Genomic DNA, 19,109 nt, shown 5'->3' on the forward strand with positions numbered 1-19,109 from the left:
GTGTTGTTGAAGAATTGCTAACACGGCTGAGGCTATAGTGTGTGTGTAAGTGTGCGTGTGTGTGTGCGCATGTGGAACGTTTGCACAATTGTTATTGCGTGTTTATAATATAATTTATGACTCCTCACCTCTTCCTCACCAGGTTTGCTTTCCCCAAGCCATTTGCAACACTGACCGCTCAGATCATCAATGGCACAATGTCTGTGTACCAGGAGGCCACCAAGAACCTGCTGCCAACCCCAGCCAAGTCCCACTACCTTTTTAACCTGCGAGACTTCTCCCGCGTCATCCAGGGCATCTGTCTGTCCCGACCTGAAACAGCTGAGAACCCCAGCGCCATCAAGCGCCTCTGGGTGCATGAGGTATGTATACAGGGCTCAGTATTCATGCTTGCCCGGGACAGGTAAAACATAATTAATTCAGACCAGCAGAACATAGATGTAAAGTAAAAAAATACTGGATCTGGCTCGCCTGGCACCGACGATCATACTACGCTCAAAGACGCTTAGGTCACTTGTTTTGCCCATTCTGACGTTCAATCGAACAGTACCTGAATAAACTGGCCCATGAGTCTATATTCTCAAGGTTCTAACAAATCATGACGTGTAAATTGTAATAATATTCAGGGGCCCGTTGCACCAGTTGGTCTTAAGTGGGTCGTAACTTTATTTCCAGCGTAAAATGTGCTCTACGCCAGGCCCAAAAATTATACCTGTTGCTCCCACCTGGGTGTAAGCCCTTCTATAAGCTACGTGTAGACGTTGATTCTATGCCTACTAGGGAGCAGGTGTAGGGTGTTACATTGGGACTGTCTTTTTCATGATATGCACAGAAAATAATGGAAATCTATATTTTTTTWAAGGATGTGAGTATATTTCACAACCTCTTTTTTGAGTTGCCTATGCGCGAGTCAATAGCAACATAATACACTTGATTTATATGCTACATTATAGCATGCTAAATATGTCTGATCAGATATTAGCAAACTAATCCTGTCTCTTTGAGCTGCCACCTTCACTTATTTGCCCAGCCAGAGCTCAATTAACCCCCCAAAAAAGTCAAGGGCTTTAAGTCAGGATGTAGCCTAGGCTACTACGTGACTGAAGAGCAAAATAATACACCTGTTATATTAGGCTAGTGTAGGCTACATAATATGTTAGCAAAATGTTCTGATGACACTGTTAGATGAGCAAACTAGACTAAAGATTAGCATCATGAACACTCACTTCAATTTGGCTAACGTTTCCCAGCCTAATTGTAACCAAATATCCAAATGGAGATTCTGTGAAATCAAAAATCTGACGTTTATCTCAAAGCAGTGCAATAACGCTGTCCTAATCATAACGGTCCTGAAATTATAGTCACCATACACTGATTAAAGTATTTAAAACGGAAGGATGACTTTGGGAGTTTCAGTAAGCAACAATATGGTAAATGCCTTCAATGGCATTAGCCTACTTAATTACAATATTTTTGTAATTTAGTGATACTCGTTTCCACAGTAATTATTGATTGATCCATCCAGTTGTGGTTAAGAAAACGTGCATGCATAGTGGCGGGCTTTGCGAAGTGATGGGACATGCCTCGCAAAGTTTAGAAATGCCACTAGGATGGTAACAGCCTTGTAATGGGCGGTGCCTAGCAACCATCATTATGAAGCATCAAATCTCATGACACAGCTATACCCGCATTGCTTTCTTCAAACTTACCTATGACTAGTCATATTTTTGGTTGGTGCAACAGGTGTAAATTATGATCCCAAAGTCAGATGTAGCTATGCCCGACCTAGCATTTAAGTCCWACTTTTTTATGCCCAACTGGTGCAACCGGCCCCAGGTGTTCAATTCTCATGCTGACAAATTGCTACTTCATTCACTCTCACAGGTCCAGAGGGTGTACTACGACCGTCTAGTGCACGACTCAGACCGGGCCTGGATGGTGGGCTACCTCCAGGAGGTGTCCCAGTCCTACCTCAAAGAGGACTTCCACCAGCTCTTCCAGCACCTTGACCAGGACCAGGACGGGTGCGTGACGGAGGATGACCTCCGCAGCCTCATGTTCTGCGACTTCCACGACCCCAAGGGCGAGGACCGCAACTACCGCGAGGTGAACAACCTGGACCAGCTGCGGCAGGTGGTTGAGTCACACCTGGATGAGTACAACAACGTCAGCAAGGCGCCCATGAACCTGGTGCTCTTCCGCTTCGCCATCGAGCATGTGTGCCGCATCTCGCGCGTGCTCAAGCAGCCGCGCGGCCATGCCTTGCTGGTTGGGGTGGGCGGGAGTGGGAGACAGTCTGTTACCCGGTTGGCCGCCCACATGGCGGAGGCGGAGCTCTTCCAGGTGGAGAATTTTTATTTTTTATTAACAATTTTATTTTGTATAAAATTACATAAACTGTCAATAACAATTACAATATACTTTCTGAACAGGTGGAGATTGCAAAGAGCTATGGCATGACGGAGTGGCGTGACGACCTCAAGCTGATCATGCGCAAGTCCACGCAGGGCGACACGCACGGTGTTTTCCTCTTCACTGACACGCAGATCAAGATGGAGTCCTTCCTGGAGGACGTCAGCAACCTGCTCAACACTGGAGAGGTGATGGATGGATGGACAGACAGACAGACACTTTTCTTTATCCCCTATAGAGAAATTCAGGGTCACAGACACAACAACAGAGACAAACACACATACTAGGCGTATACATTATGTGATTTATGTAATTTGCCTAAATTGAACTTTTCTTAGTTAATATTGCATGAATTAATTAATGGTTTGCATGAACATTCGAGATACACACCCATATCTCAATTTACGAAATACATAAATGCAAACATTTAGATGTTTTATAATAATCAACAACAAAAAAATGGCTACAGTGTCATGAAAAAAAATCCTCATTCCCTTCCTTTTTCCCTTTCCTCACACCAGGTACCCAACTTGTTTGCAACTGACGAGAAAGCAGAGATCTGCGAGCGCATGCGTGTACTTGATCGTCAGCGGGAGCGCGACAAGCAGACGGATGGCAGCCCGCTATCGCTCTTCAACATGTTCCTGGAGCGCTGCCGCTCGCAGCTGCACGTGGTGCTGGCCATGAGCCCTATTGGAGACACCTTCCGGAGCCGCCTGAGACGCTTCCCCGCCCTCATCAACTGTTGCACCATCGACTGGTTCCAGGTAATATACACTACATGACCAAAAGTATGTTGTTTCCTGCTCATCGAACATCTCATTAGAAAATCATGGGCATTAATATGGAGTTGGTCCACCATTTGCTGCTATTCTTCTGGGAAGGCTTTCTTCTGGGAAGGCTTTCCAATAGATGTTGGAACATTGCTGCAGGGACTTGCTTCCATTCAGCCACAAGACCATTAGTGAGGTCGGGCACTGATATTGGGCAATTAGGTCTGGCTCTCAGTCAGCGTTCCAATTCATCCCAAAGGTGTTCAATGGGGCTGAGGTCAGGGCTCTGTGCAGCCCAGTCAAGTTCTTCCACACCGTTCTCGACAAAGCATTTCTGTATGGACCTCGCTTTGTGCACACTGAAACAGCAAAGGGCCTTCCCCAAATTGTTGCCACAAATTTAGAAGCACAAAATCGTCTAGAATGTCATTGTATGCTGTAGCTTTAAGATTTCCTGGATCGTGGAGGAGTGGGCCCACTCCAGGACCGAGGSGCTGACAGCGTCAGGAACAAACACCCGGTTATCTYSCCCRCCCCCCCCCCCGGCTGGAAATGCTGCGTAGTCTCATGGACCTGCTTCCCTATTCCCCAACAGAGTGCTGTCGCCAGCCACGAGGTYGGAAGGATGGTGTAGCCGCAGGGCTATAGCGGCGTGACAGAGCATCCGACTTGATATTCTTGGATCCCGGTCGGTAGGAGAGGGAGAAGTTAAACTGGGTGAAAAGCAGGGCCCACCTAGCTTGCTGTGCGAAGATATTCRAGGCTCTTGTGATCCGTCCACACAATGAACGGATGTTCCGTCCCCTCCAAGCAGTGTCTCCACTCCTCCAACGGCATCTTCACCACGAGAAGCTCACAATCCCCACATCGTAATTCCTCTCCGTGGCATTGAGGCGATGGGAGAAGAAGGTCCAGGGTGGAACGCTGGGACAGGATAGCCCCCACTCCGACATCCGAAGCATCGGCCTCCACCACGAACTGATGGGACGGGTCAGGATGAATCAATATGGGAGCAGTGGTGAAGCGGTGCTTGAGGTCCCGGAACGCCCGGTCAGCAGCTGGTGACCACGTGAATGGAATCTTGGGAGAGGTGAGTGCAGACAAGGGGGAAGCCAGGATGCTTTAACCCCGAATAAATCGGCAATAAAAGTAGGCAAATCCCAGGAAGCGTTGCAGCTGCGCTCTGGACGTAGGCTGGGGCCAATTCACAACCGAACGAAGACGAACCGGTTCAATATGTTGCCAGGGCCTGGAACACAGCTGGGGCATTGGTAAGGCCAACTGGCATGACCAGGTATTCGTAGTGACTGCTGGCCGTGTTAAAGGCAGTCTTCCACTCGTCCCCTTCTCGTATCCGCACCAGGTGGTAGGCGTTCCGCAGGCCCAACTTGGAGAAAATGGTGGCCCCCTGGAGCGTCTCGAAGGCCGAGGCGATGAGTGGTAGCGGGTAGCGGTCACATAGGCCCCGGTAGTCGATGCACGGGCGCAGGGTTTTGTTTTTCTTCTCCACAAAGAAGATCCCGCAGTCATAGGGTCGGTGTGGAGGAAGTGGCCCGGGCCTTACTGAAAACATCCCGGAGGTCCTGGTACTCTGCGGGAATGGCGAAAAGTTCCGGGTCAACTTCTGAGCCCACAGGAAGATGACCCGGGGCAGGCTGCGCTGACTTCTGACAATGGCCGTGGCAGAATTGGCTGCAGCTCATGATGGCACCAGCAGTCCAGTCTATGATTGGATTGTTTCGCTGGAGCCAAGAATATTCCAGTACCATGGGAACCTGAGGATGTTGGATTGCCTCGCTGTGGTTCCCTGACACGCGTAGGCTGATTGGAGGTGTATTTGGGTGACCCAGGCTATAGAGTGGCCGTCCAGCACTCTCTAACATCCATGGGAATGGAAAGGGAATGAGTGGYGATGCACAGCTCAGACACCAGGGTAATATCCKAAAAACTGTCATCAGTCCCAGAGTCGATGAGTATCCAGAGATATTTTGACTGGTTCCCCCACAGCAGGATGGTATGGAAAAGGGTACGAGTAAAGGGGGAGGAAAAGTTCTCGCTCCTACCGGTGAGCCTGGTCTTTTAGTGAACAGGAGGACATGAAATGACCAGTAGTCCTGCAATACAGGCAACTCTTCGTGTGAAGCCGGTGTAGACGTTCGGCTGGGGACAGCCTAGCTCTGCCTATTTGCATCGGCTTGGAAAGACTTTCGGAGACTTTCGGGGGAACTCGGGTAGCCTCGGGTCCTCTCGGCCATGAAAATGTCGGYGACTTCCGGGATGCCTCGGAGGCGAGGTGGAATCTTTCCTACGTTTCTGTAGCCTCCCGTCGATCCGGATGGTCAAGGCAATGAGCGAGTTGAGATCCTTTGGTAGGTATCGGGCTGCTAGCTCGTCCTTCACTTCCTCCGGTAATCCGTGCAGGAACGTGTCGCACAGCGATTCCGGGTTCCAGGCACTCTCAGCTGCCAACGTGCGGAAATCCACCACAAAGTCTGCCACACTGCGGGACTTTGCCAAAGCTGGAGTGTCTTCCGGGCAGTCTCTCTCCCGGACAGTGGAGAATCAAAAACCTTCTTCACCTCTGTGTGGGAACAACAGTTGGCCGTCTGCTTRAGTCTGGAGTTCGCACACGGCTGTAGTGCAGGCGAGAGCCCTCCCGGGCATCAGCGTGATGAGGTACACTATCTTTGAGCGGTCCGAGGGGAAGGAGGAGGGCTGCAGCCCGATGATGAGAGAACACTGCGCGAGAAACGCACGACAGGTTCCCGACTCTCCAGCAAAGTGTTCCAGGGTAGGTAAGCGGGGTTCTCGGGAAACCGGTGTGACCGGGTAGGCCGCGCTGCTAACAGCCAAGTTACTGAGGGGCTGGGAGGTTACCGTCATGGTAGTCTGCCTGATAGACAACCCACAGAATTGCTCCAGAAATGTGTTCAATGCGCGGTCATGCCATTCGGCCAAGGTCTAGAACCCTTCGATAAGACCATATAGCAACTCCTCGTGCCTTCCAATGGTGGCTCCTTGGGAGGAGACGCGTTGTGGAGCTGGTCCGAGTCTGCTGGGTCCGTCATGGCCAGTTCGTACTGTCAAGGTTCAGGAGAAGATCCAGATGCAGACAGTTTRGAAGTAACAAAAGCGTATTACAACAACGGGGGTAGGCAAACGACAGGTCAAGGGCAGGCAGAGGTCAGTACTCCAGKGCAAAGTTTTAAAGGTACAGAACAGCAGGCAGGCTCAGGATCAGGACAGGCATAATTGTCAAAACACGGGAAAACTAGAAAACAGAAACTAGAGAAAGACAGGATCACGGGAAAATCGCTGGTAGGCTTGACGAAACAAAACAAACTGGCAACAGACAAACAGACCGTTATAAATACACTGGGGATAATGGGGAAGATAGGCGACACCTGGAGGGGGATGTAGACAAGCGAAACAGATCAGGGTGTGACAGCTTGATGGTTTTTGTGACCGCACTTGAATAAACTTTCAAAGCTCTTGAAATGTTCCTGCTTGACTGACCTTCATGTCTTAAAGTAATGATGGACTGTCGTTTCTCTTTGCTTATTTGAGCTGTTCTTGCCATAATATGGACTTTGTCTTTTACCAAATAGGGCTATCGTTATTTTGCTTTTTATTTTGTGATGTTATTAAAAATTGTAGGAACCAAATACTGTAACTTCGGAAGGAAACCCCCTCTAGCTGTCAAGTTTCCATCCAATACGTTGTCTATGTGATTTAGAAATGGATTAAACTATTTTTGTTAAGATAGGAATGTGATTTTAGGAGTCATAGGAGATAACTTCTAATCATATCCGTTGCACATTAACGACCATTCCATAGGTGCATGTTCATTAATTGTTTATGGTTCTTTGAACAAGCATGGGAAACAGTGTTTAAACCCTTTACAATGAAGATCTGTGAAGTTATTTMTATTTTTACTATCTTTGAAAGACAGTGTCCAGAAAAAGGGACGTTTCTTTTGTTGCTGTGTTTATATGATTAACCTGTCTAGGGGTTCCGCTAGCAGAACATATCATTATGTTAGGTCAGCAACTAGTCACAGAAAGCATACAGTGATTTTCCAACCAAAGAGAGGAGTCACACAAAGCAGAAATATTGATAAAATGAATCACTAACCTTTGATATTCTTCATCAGATGACACTCCCGGGACAACATGTTACACAATACATGTATGTTTTGTTTGATCAAGTTCATATTTATATCCAAAATCCTCAGTTTACATTTGCCTCCAAAACATCCCGTGAATTTGCACAGAGCCACATCAAATCACAGAAATACTCATAATAAACATTGATAAAAGATACAAGTGTCATTCACAGATTTAAAGATATACTTCTCCTTAATGCAACCGCTGTGTAAGATTTCAAAAAAACTTTACGGAAAAAGCAAACCATGCAATAATCTGAGTATAATCTGAGATATCCGCCATGTTGGTGTCAACATAAATCAGAAATAGCATTATAAATATTCACTTACCTTTGATGATCTTCATCAGAATGCACTCCCAGGAATCCCAGTTTCACAATAATTGTTTGATTTGTTCCATAAAGTCCATCATATATGTCCAAATTACTCCTTTTGGTTTGCGCGTTCAGTACACAATCTAAACTCACGACGCGCGGGCAGGTCCAGGCAAATGTTCAGACGAAAAGTAATATTACAGTCCGTAGAAACATGTCAAACGAAGTATACAATCTATCTTTAGGATGTTTTTAACAAAAATCTTCAATAATGTTCCAACCGGAGAATTCCTTTGTCTTCAGAAATGCGATGGAACAGAGCTCGCTCACGTGAATGCGCATGGTCAGCGCATGTTCAGCTCATGGCAGACCTTACTCAATCCCCTCTCATTCGGCTCCACTTCACAGTAGAAGCATCAAACAAGGTTCTAAACTAGATTCCTTAGGAAGTGCAAAATGACCCCATAGACACTGATGGGCCAAGAGTTGAAAACCTACAAACCTCAGATTTCACACTTCCTGGTTGGATTTTTCTCAGGTTTTTGCCTGCCATATGAGTTATYTTATACTCACAGACATCATTCAAACTTCAGAGTGTTTTCTATCCAAATCTACTAATAATATGTATATATTAGCAACTGGGACTGAGTAGCAGGCAGTTTACTCTGGGCACGCTTTTAATGTGAAGACAGTCCTAGAATGTATCCACGATAAATGTCCCTTTTTCTCTGTCTCTATTTTCCCAACCCCCTTCTCCGTCTCTGTGTAATAAGCCGTCATAGCTTGTCAGTCCACTGGAGACGTTTGTCTCATGTAAGTGTGTATGTGTATTCTCTGTTATTATTTAGTTACTTGGTAAATAAATAATTAGTAAATAAATAATTAAATCAATTTGTGTGGTACTGAATGATGAGCAAAGGTTGGGGTTCTTGCAGATCCAAGAGGGTTACGACTGTTCAGAATGAGACTGATATGAGGTAATGATTAATAAGTGACTGTTATCGATATATAACCTATCTTCCAGAGTTTAATTTGGGAGATGGTAACTCGTTAAACATMTTCTTCCGTGGTGCCCAAATTACTTTTTTGCTTACTACATGATTCCATATGTGTTATTTCATAGTTTTGTTGTCTTCATTATTATTTTACAATGTAAAAAATAAAGAAAAACCCTGGATTGAGTAGGTTTGTCTAAACGTTTGACTGGTACTGTATATAATTATGGAACTCAGGCAGGCTTTTCATTTACTCTGATCTAGGATCAGCTTCCCCTCCCCAATCCTAACCTTGCAAAACTAAAAGATCATTTTCTCTAGGGGCAACTTCACACCTATACCCTCTCCTCTCTCCTCCCAGAGCTGGCCAGAGGACGCGCTGCAGGCGGTGGCCTCACGGTTCCTGGAGGACATCGAGATGACGGACGAGTCGCGAATGGGCTGCATTAACATGTGCAAGAGCTTCCACACGTCCACCATCGAGCTGTCGGCCTGTTTCCTGTCCGAGCTGCAACGCCATAACTATGTCACGCCCACCTCCTACCTGGAGCTCATCTCTACCTTCAAGGCTCTGTTGGAGAAGAAGAGAGCGTAAGAAACAGTCAAAACAAGAAGGCTGTTTCTCAATCCACAAGGACGCTTCCCTTTGAGGCAGCTGCCTTTGGATTGAGAAACAGTCAACATATTTTCCCCACAAATATGTGGCTTTTACATTCATTTATAGCCTGGTCCCTGATCTATTTGTGTTGTGTAGCCAACACCTGTGGTTGTTGGCAAGAGAGCACTAAACAGATCTGAGTCAATGTTAATAATTTTTAATATAGATGCAAGAGATTTTGATATTATGCCAGTGGTTATGAATATATTACCACCCATTAAACTGACATAATTAAGCTGAAACACCCAACACTCTCTGCATCCACAGAGAAGTAATGAAGCTGAAGCGCCGCTATGAAGTGGGCTTGGAGAAGCTGGAGTCTGCAGCTGCCCAGGTAGCCACCATGCAGGTGGAACTGGAGGCCCTGCAGCCGCAGCTGCGTGTGGCCAGCAAGGAGGTGGATGAGATGATGGTGGTGATTGAGCACGAGTCGGTGGAGGTTGCCAAGACGGAGAAGGTGGTGAAGGTGGATGAGGCGGTGGCCAACGAACAGGCCATGGCGGCCAAGGCCATCAAGGACGAGTGCGACGCCGACCTGGCCATCGCCATGCCCATCCTAGAGTCAGCCCTGTCCGCTCTGGACACACTAACCAACCAGGTTGGAAAACGATTGGGAGATTGCTTTACATTGACTTTATAGTCCAATCTCCAATGGACTTGTCTTCTGCTTTATCCCAACCCCTCTCAGAATTCAGCCTTTGCCCACCCCCCTTCCAAAATAATGCAGGATATTTTTCCAAATGCCATTTAACTATATTCAGTATATTTCTTCTTCTTTGTATATAAATGTTAGGCCCAATCAGTGATAGCCTGTCTCCAGATAAGTTTGTGGTTCAGCCAAGAATGTTGTTTTCATTCTTTGTCAAGCCAGTCAGAAGAGTTTGCTAAAGCATATAGAGATCTAGGATGCAGCTAAGTCAATGTATAACTTTATATAAAGATGATGCTGAAAGGACCACATCCTAACTTGAGAATCATGTGCACAACACTTTGGCATAGCCTAAATCTCTCATAAACATTAAATGCACCCAAAAATGTGCACATGCACAAACAAATTTCAGCCCTAGGTGACTGTGATTGTTTGCCCCTTTGTCTAGGACATCACAGTGGTCAAGTCCATGAAGAGCCCTCCACCGGCGGTCAAGCTGGTGATGGAGGCCATCTGCATCCTGAAGGGCCTGAAGCCGGACCGCATCCCTGATCCCTCGGGCTCCGGCAAGAAGGTGGAGGACTTCTGGGGCCCGGCCAAGAAGCTCCTTGGAGACATGAAGTTTCTTCAGAGCCTTCATGAGTATGACAAGGAAAACATCCCACCCCACCTCATCGCCATTATCCGTAAACAGTACATCACCAACCCAGACTTTGTCCCCGAGAAGATCCGTACCGCCTCCACGGCCGCCGAGGGGCTGTGCAAGTGGGTGCGCGCCATGGAATCCTACGACAAGTGAGTAACGTGTAGAGCTGTAATGTGTAAGAAGAATTGTGATCACATTGAATAGTACAGTACAATATAGTATTTTCTTGAATCTCACAAGGATACTGAGTTGTTTTATTGAAGTAAATTGAAAGAAGCCTTGGTGGTTATTATTAGAAAATGTTAAGTTACATTTCCTGAATGGAACCCCAACCTATATATTCTCTCCTCTCGCTCAGAGTGGCCAAAGTGGTGGCCCCTAAGAAGGAGAAGCTAGCTCAGGCCGAGGGGGAGCTGAAGGTGGCCATGGAGAGCCTGCGTAAAAAACAGGCTGCCCTCAAAGAGGTCCAGGACAAACTTGCAAAGCTGCAGCAGACACTGGAGGCCAACAAGAACAAGAAGGCTGAACTAGAGAATCAGGTCAGTGGGGTTAGGCACAAATTACGGAGGTGAACCATTATCTCCTTCAATACACCAGCCAGCTCTGGTTAGCAGCTATCCACTTTCTTTCAAATATTTACATAATGGTTTAAGACCAAAATACAAATGGATCAGTATTTGTTGTAGTATTACATCCATTAATCCAATGGAATATATAGTTGAAGTCGGAAGTTTACATACACTTAGGTTGGAGTCATTAAAACTCGTTTTTCAACCACTCCACAAATTTCTTGTAAACAAACTATAGTTTTGGCAAGTCGGTTAGGACATCTACTTTGTGTATGACACAAGTAATTTTTCCAACAATTGCTTACAGACAGATTATTTCACTTATAATTCACTGTATCATAATTCCAGTGGGTCAGACACTAAATTGACTGTGCCTTTAAACAGCTTGGAAAATTCCAGAAAATGATGTCATAGTTTTAGCTTCTGATAGGCTTATTGACATCATGAGTCAATTGAAGGTGTACCTGTGGATGTATTTCAAGGCCTACCTTCAAACTCAGTGCCTCTTTGCTTGATATCATGGGAAAAATGAAAAGTAATCAGCCAAGACCTCAGAATAAAAATTGTAGACCTCCGCAAGTCTGGTTCATCTTTGCGAGCAATTTCCAAACACCTGAAGGTACCACGTTCATCTGTAAAAACAATACTACGCAAGTATATACACCATGGGACCACGCAGCCGTCATTCTGCTCAGGAAGGAGACGCATTCTGTCTCCTAGAGATGAATGTACTTTGGTGCGAAAAGTGCAAATCAATCCCAGAACAACAGCAAAGGACCTTGTGAAGATGCTGGAGGAAACCGGTACAAAAGTATCCATATCCACAGTAAAACGAGTCCTATTTCGACGTAACCTGAAAGGACGCTCAGCAAGGAAGAAGCCACTGCTCCAAAACCACCATAACATAGCCAGACTACGGTTTGCAACTGCACATGATCGTACTTTTTGGAGAAATGTCCTCTGGTCTGATGAAACAAAAATTMAACTGTTTCGTCATATTGACCATCGTTATATTTGGAGGAAAAAGGGGGAGGCTTGCAAGCCGAAGAATACCATCCCAACCGTGAAGCATGGGGGTGGCAGCATCATGTTGTGGGGGTGCTTTGCTGCAGGAGGGACTGCTGCACTTCACAAAATAAATGGCATCATGAGTAAAGAAAAGTATGTGGATATATTGAAGCAACATCTCAAGGCATCAGTCAGGAAGTTAAAGCTTGGTCGCAAATGGGTCTTCCAAATGGACAATGACCCCAAGCATACTTCCAAAGTTGTGGCAAAATGGCTTAAGGACAACAAAGTCAAAGTATTGGAGTGGCCATCACAAAGCCCTGACCTCAATCCTATAGAAAATGTGTGGGCAGAACTGAAAAAGCATGTGTGAGCAAGGAGGCCTACAAACCTGACTCAGTTACACCAGCTCTGTCAGGAGGAATGGGCCAAAATTCACCCAACGTATTGTGGGAAGCTTATTAAACAATTTAAAGGCAATGCTACCAAATACTAATTGAGTGTCTGTAAACTTCTGACCCACTTGGAATGTGATGAAATAAATAAAAGCTGAAATAAATCATTCTCTCTATTATTATTCTGACATTTCACATTCTTAAAATAAAGTGGGGATCCTAACTGACCTAAYACAGGGATGTTTTACTAGGATTAAATGTCAGGAATTGTGAAAAACTGAGTTTAAATGTATTTAGCTAAGGTGTATTTAATCTTCCGACTTCAACTGTGTACAGTACCAGTCAAAGTTTGGACACACCTGCTCATTCCAGGGTTTTTCTTTATTTTTACTATTTTCTACATTGGACATTTAACATCTACAGTGAAATAACACATATTGAATCATGTTGGAACCAAAAAGGTGTTAAACAAATAAAACATATGTTTTATAGTAGGCACCTCAGATTGTTAGATTACTTATTAGATATTACTGCACTGTCAGAACTAGAAGCACAAGCATTTCGGTACACTCGCATTAACATCTGCTAACCATGTGTATGTGACCAATAAAATTTGATTTGATTTGATTTTGATTTGAATCATCTTGGAGATAGCCGTGTACAGAAGATAGCCCTATTTGGTAAAATACCAAGTCCATTTTTTGGCAAGAACATCTCAAATAAGCAAAGAGAAACAACAGTCCATCATTACTTTAAGACATGAAGGCCAGTCAATGCAGAACATAAACATTTGTTCAAGTCCAGTCGCAAAAACCATCAAGCGCTATGTTGAAACTGGCCCTCATGAGGACCGCCAAAGGAAAGGAAGACCCAGAGTTACCTCTGATGCAGAGGATAAGTTCATTAGAGTTACCAGCCTCAGAAATTGCAGCCCAAATAAATGCTTCACAGAGTTCAAGTAACACATATCTCAACATCAACCGTTCAGAGGAGACTGCATGAATCAGGCCTTCATGATCGAATTGCTGCAACAACAAAAAAACACTACTAAAGGACACCAATAAGAAGAAGACACTTGCTTGCGTCAAGAAACACGATAAATGGATATTAGACCAGTGGAAAACTGTCCTTTGGTCTGCTGAGTCCAAATGTAAGATTTTTGGTTCCAACCACCGTGTCTTTGTGAGACGCAGAATAGGTGAATGGATGATCTCTGCATATGTGGTTCCCACCGTGAAGCATGGAGGAGGTGGTGTGATGGTGCTTTGCTGGTGAAACTGGCGGTGATACGCCATCCCATCTGGTTTGTGCCTAGTGGGACTATCATTTGTTTTTCAAAAAGACAATGACCTCAGGACTGTGTAAGGGCTGTGTAAGGGCTGTTTGACCAAGAAGAAGAGTGATGGAGTGCTGCATCAGATGACCTGGCCTCCACAATCACCCGACCTCAACCCAATTGAGATGGTTTGTGATGAGTTGGCCCGCAGAGTGGAGGAAAAGCAGCCAACAAGTGCTCAGCATATGTGGGAACTCCTTCAAGACTTTTGGAAAACCATTCCAGTTGAAGCMTGTTGGAAAATGCCAAGAGTGTGCAAAGCTGTCATCAAGGCAAAGGGTGGCTACTTTGAAGAATCTAAAATATATTTTGTTTTGTTTAACACTTTTTTTGGTTGCTACATGACTCCATATGTACTATGTAGAAAATAGTAAAATAATATCCAAACTTTTAATAAAATTTTACACCTTTTCCTCCCCAATTTTGTGGTATCCAATTGGTACAACAGTCTTGTCTCATCAAAGCAACTCCCGTAAGGACTCAGGAGAGGCGATRGTCAAGAGCCGTGCCTCCTCCGAAACACAACCCAACCAAGCCTCACTGCTTCTTGACACAATGCCTACTTAACCTGGAAGCCAACCGTACCACTGTGTCGGAGGAAACACCGTACACATGGCGATGGTGTCAGCGTGCACTGCGTTCAGCCCGCCACAGGAGTCGCTAGTGCGCGATGGGCCAAGGACATCACTGCCGGCCAAACCCTCCCCTAACCCGGACGACGCTGGGCCAATTGTGCGCCGCCCCATGGGTCTCCCTGTCAGGCCGGCTGCGACAGAGCCTGGACTCAAACCCAGAATCTCTAGTGGCACAGCTAGCACTGTGATGCAGTGCCTTAGACCACTGCGCCACTTGGCAGGCCCGTATCCAAACTTTTGACTGGTACTGTATATATCTATATATTATTTTGGTCGTTTTTTTTTTTAGCACTTTTTCGTGATATCCAGTTGGTAGTTCCAGTCTTGTACCATCCCTGCAACTCCCATACGGACTCAGGAGAGGTGAAGGGCGAGAGCCATGCGTCCTCCGAAACACGACCCTACCAAGCTGCACTGCTTCTTGTCACACTGCTCGTTTACCCCGGAAGCCAGCCACACCAGTGTGTCGTATGGAAACACCATACAGCTGGCGACCGAAGTCAGCGTGCATGCGCCCGTCCCGCCTCAAGGAGTCGCTAGAGCGCGACGGGACAAGGACATCCCGGGCCAGCCAAACCCTTCCCTAACCCGGACAACGCTATGCCAACAGTGCACTGCCTCATGGGTCTCCCGGTTGCAGCCGGCTGCGACACAGCCTGGGATCGAACCCGGGTCTGTAGTGACGCCTCAAGCACTGCGATGCAGTGCCTTAGACTGCTGTGCCACTTGGGAGGCCCCTGAATTGTTTTAAATGGTCATTTTCAAAAGAGTTCTATAGCTCTCTCCCTCTTAGCACTTGCTTAACACGATTTGTGGTAGCTCGACTTATTGGCAGAATTTTGTGAAAGAATTGAAAGCATTTTTCCCGATTTAACATTTGCTGAAGAGCAGATACAGTGCATTTGGAAACTATTCAGACCCCTTGGCTTTTTCCACATTTTGTTGCGTTACAGCCTTATTTTAAAATTGATTAAATAAAAGCAATTCCTCATCAATCTACACAGAATACCCCATAATGACAATGCGAAAAAACAGTTTTTATTTTTTGTATTTTTGTAATTACATACGTTTTTAGACCCTTTGCTATGAGTCTCTAAATGTAGCTCAAGTGCATCCTGTTTCCATTGATCATCCTTCAAATGTTTCTACATCTTGGTTGGAGTCCACCTGTGGTAAATTCAACTGACTGGACATGATTTGGAAAGGCGCACACACACCTGTCTATATAAGGTCCCACAGTTAACAGTGCATGTCAGATTAGAAACCAAGCCATGAGGTCAAAGGAATTGTCCGTAGAGCTCCGAGACAGGATTGTGCTGAGGCACAGATTTGGGGAAGTGTACCTTTTGAACACCAAAAGACCAACAATCATATAGGGGTTTTCCCAGGCGATCGGAGTAGATGCAAATACTCTAATATAGTTTTATCTATTTTCATTTAAACTTTCTCAACATGAAAAGTAAACACACTAAGCTAAAACGGGAGAATTAAATAGCCATCAATCGACAATCATTTCTGTTCTATTTAAGATTTAARTGTTATTTTTCAAATCTCTTCCAAAAGTAACTCCTATGTACAAATGTTTGGAATGATATTGAGTGTCATTGTTGAGTGTCCTTATAAGATAAATTGTTGGTAAAGCCTGCCTTCAATCATTCAATCAAAACAAGATGATAATTGCATTTTAATGGAGTGGTAGCCTCTGCCTCTGCATTATTTAAACAAGGCCATGTTCATGTTCAGTACATATGAAACGAGCCGTTTTGAAACAGTGAAGGTTCTACCCAAACTATTTCAAAACGTTTTCCCATTTAGTGACTACTGAACGCGACACGGACGGTAATGTTACAAATCCTCAGCCTTGTCCTTCCCTTCTCGACCTCTAGGTGGAATTGTGCAGCAAGAAGCTGGAGAGAGCTGAGCAGCTGATTGGTGGGCTGGGTGGCGAGAAGACTCGCTGGAGCGAGACAGCCTTTAACCTTGGGGACCTCTACACCAACCTGACAGGGGACATCCTCATTTCGTCAGCCATCGTAGCCTACCTGGGGGCATTCACCTCCAGCTATAGACAGGTAGGTACACAGTGGTGGTACACACAGGCATCATGAAAGACTGGTACATACTGTAGGTACACAAACAGATATACAGGCTCAGAATAGACATACTGGTTAAAGTAGGTAAATACAAGGTAGAGACATACACAGGATATCCTCTTTCATGATATTATCCGGTCAATACGGGAATTGAAAATAATTCCTGGAGAGAAATTCCATGTTCTTTTCAACTGCCAGGATATTAAATGGAATTGACTCCAACAATGAAATACAAAGATGTAAAGGGTGATATTGGACCCCGGTGCCAATGCGCAACCGGTCGTACTTGGACATAGAGTTACAGTGACATACAGGTAAAAAACTCAGACATAAATTGATATACAGGTGCGTATATGAACATGCTGGCACATAGAGGGACATAAAGAAATACAGTATACAGCACAGGTAGATACCGTACGAATTTAAAAAAGGTACATACAGGGACATAGAATCAGTTTGCATGTCAGTGAGCACTTGAGAGAGTGTTTACATCTATGTGCAGCATGTTTGCCTGTGTGTGTTTTGATGCACTTGGCCTCAGTCAACACTAAGAGCTTTGATGTGACAAAGACGAGAGGACGCCAGATAAGTTAAATATTTAACTTGTATGCTTTTCTATGATGCTCAAAAGGAACTGCATTAAAGAGTCTCCCTCTAAATACGTTATTATTGCTACCCCCGCATCCACTCACGCAAGTATTTTTAACAACAAACACGAGCCGTCATGAAAAATAGATGACACTGATAAAAACATTMTTGCGATTGTGGGAAATGTTTGTGATTAAAATAATTATTTTCATGAGCTGACGATATGAAATTATTACTTTTTGATCTGTGCTCGTGGGATGGTGTGCTCCCATGTCTATTTGTATGTGTTTTCCAGGCTCAGACCGAGGAGTGGATGGAGCTGTGTAAGAGCAGAGACATCCCGTGCTCCAGCAACATGTCCCTGATGAACTCGCTGGGCGAGCCGGTCAAGATCCGRAGTTGGACCATTGCCGGGCTGCCATCGGACAGCTTTTCTGTAGACAATGGCATCATCATCTCGTAAGTCCACAACTTAAGCCAACATATTACCTCAGCCACCACTTCGAGTACTTTTAGCAACCCCCTCTGGTGATACATGGCAGCCATTGTATGCCAACAGCCTTGCTCAATAGCACATRGACAGATTTTTCACCTAGTTGGCTCGGGGATTCGAACCAGCAACCTTTCGGTTACTGGCCCAACGCTCTTAACCGCTAGGCTGCCTACCTACGTTTCAATCCCACTCACCATGTTCTGTTACCTAATGCAAGAACCATAGGAGGTCTCTCCTGCTTACTGCCTAGGCAGAGCCACACTCGGGGCTCGCAACTAATTTTTTTCCTCACCGTCCCGATGTGCAATTTCAGCATCCCAAACTTAACTTGAACCGTCCCAAACAAAGATTTTCACTAAAATTACACCAACAAAACACAAAAAACGGATGAGCGTGCTTTGTAATGTTTCTATAACTATAAATCTATTACTAGTAAAATGTAATGTGGTTTATTGTTTCATTACATTTTTTGTGACCTGCCTTTTAACCAAAATATTACAGATGAGACAGACATTTTCACCTTCCCCTTTAAGGGTGGGTGGTTACCGTGGCCTGTGAGATTGAGAGTCTGACTAGAATCTGCCTTGTTTCTCTTSCCTAGCAGTTGGAACTCAAACATTGACAAACAACCTGACCCCAAGCATACTTCCAAAGTTGTGGCAAATTGGCTTAAGGACAACAAAGTCAAGGTATTGGAGTGGCCATCACAAAGTCCTGACCTCAATCCTATAGAGAATTTGTGGACAGAACTGAAAAAGTATGTGCGAGCCAGGAGGCCTACAAACCTGACTCAGTTARACCAGCTCTGTCAGGAGGAATTGGCCACAATTCACCCAACTTATTGRGGGAAGCTTGTGGAAGGCTACCCGAAACATTTGACCCAAGTTAAACAATTTAAAGGCAATGRTACCAAATACTAATTGAGTGTATGTAAACTTCTGATCCACTGGGAACTTGATGAAAGATATAAAAGCTGAAATAAATCATTCTCTCTACGATTATTCTGACATTTCACATTCTTAAAATAAAGTGGTCATCCTAACTGACCTAAAACAGGGATTTTTTACGAGGATTAAATGTCAGGAATTGTGAAAAACTGAGCTTACATACACCTTAGCCAAATACATTTAAACTTCCGACTTCAACTGTAGCTTAAAAGTCGATAAACTGTGAATAATTCACATTACAAGCGCAGCAATGTGTTCACTTGTCTCGGCCATATGCGTGAATGTTCCAAAATGCTATTACTGGAGAACACCATTCTCAAACGCACATCTGATGCCAGCGTTTCTTATAATGCGACAAAGATTGATATTCAGCCTAATGGTATAGACTTAGAAAGAAGGAATATCTGAAGATGCAACAATAGGATTTTGCCTT

General features: G+C 44.9%; 1 protein-coding gene across 1 annotated transcript in view; it reads left to right on the top strand.

Moving 5' to 3' along the window:
• The window catches only part of dnah7 (dynein, axonemal, heavy chain 7), a 184,405-nt gene that overhangs the window by 106,185 nt on the left and 59,111 nt on the right, over window positions 1-19,109 (top strand). The window contains 10 exon segments of the mRNA XM_024000724.2: window positions 143-362; window positions 1,885-2,343; window positions 2,433-2,600; window positions 2,934-3,179; window positions 9,021-9,250; window positions 9,585-9,915; window positions 10,415-10,761; window positions 10,971-11,151; window positions 16,442-16,627; window positions 17,532-17,695. Of these exon segments, the coding sequence (XP_023856492.1) occupies window positions 143-362; window positions 1,885-2,343; window positions 2,433-2,600; window positions 2,934-3,179; window positions 9,021-9,250; window positions 9,585-9,915; window positions 10,415-10,761; window positions 10,971-11,151; window positions 16,442-16,627; window positions 17,532-17,695 (2,532 nt within the window).

Source organism: Salvelinus sp. IW2-2015, linkage group LG2 (genome assembly GCF_002910315.2).
Source record: "Salvelinus sp. IW2-2015 linkage group LG2, ASM291031v2, whole genome shotgun sequence".
NCBI classification, from domain to species: Eukaryota; Metazoa; Chordata; class Actinopteri; order Salmoniformes; family Salmonidae; genus Salvelinus; species Salvelinus sp. IW2-2015.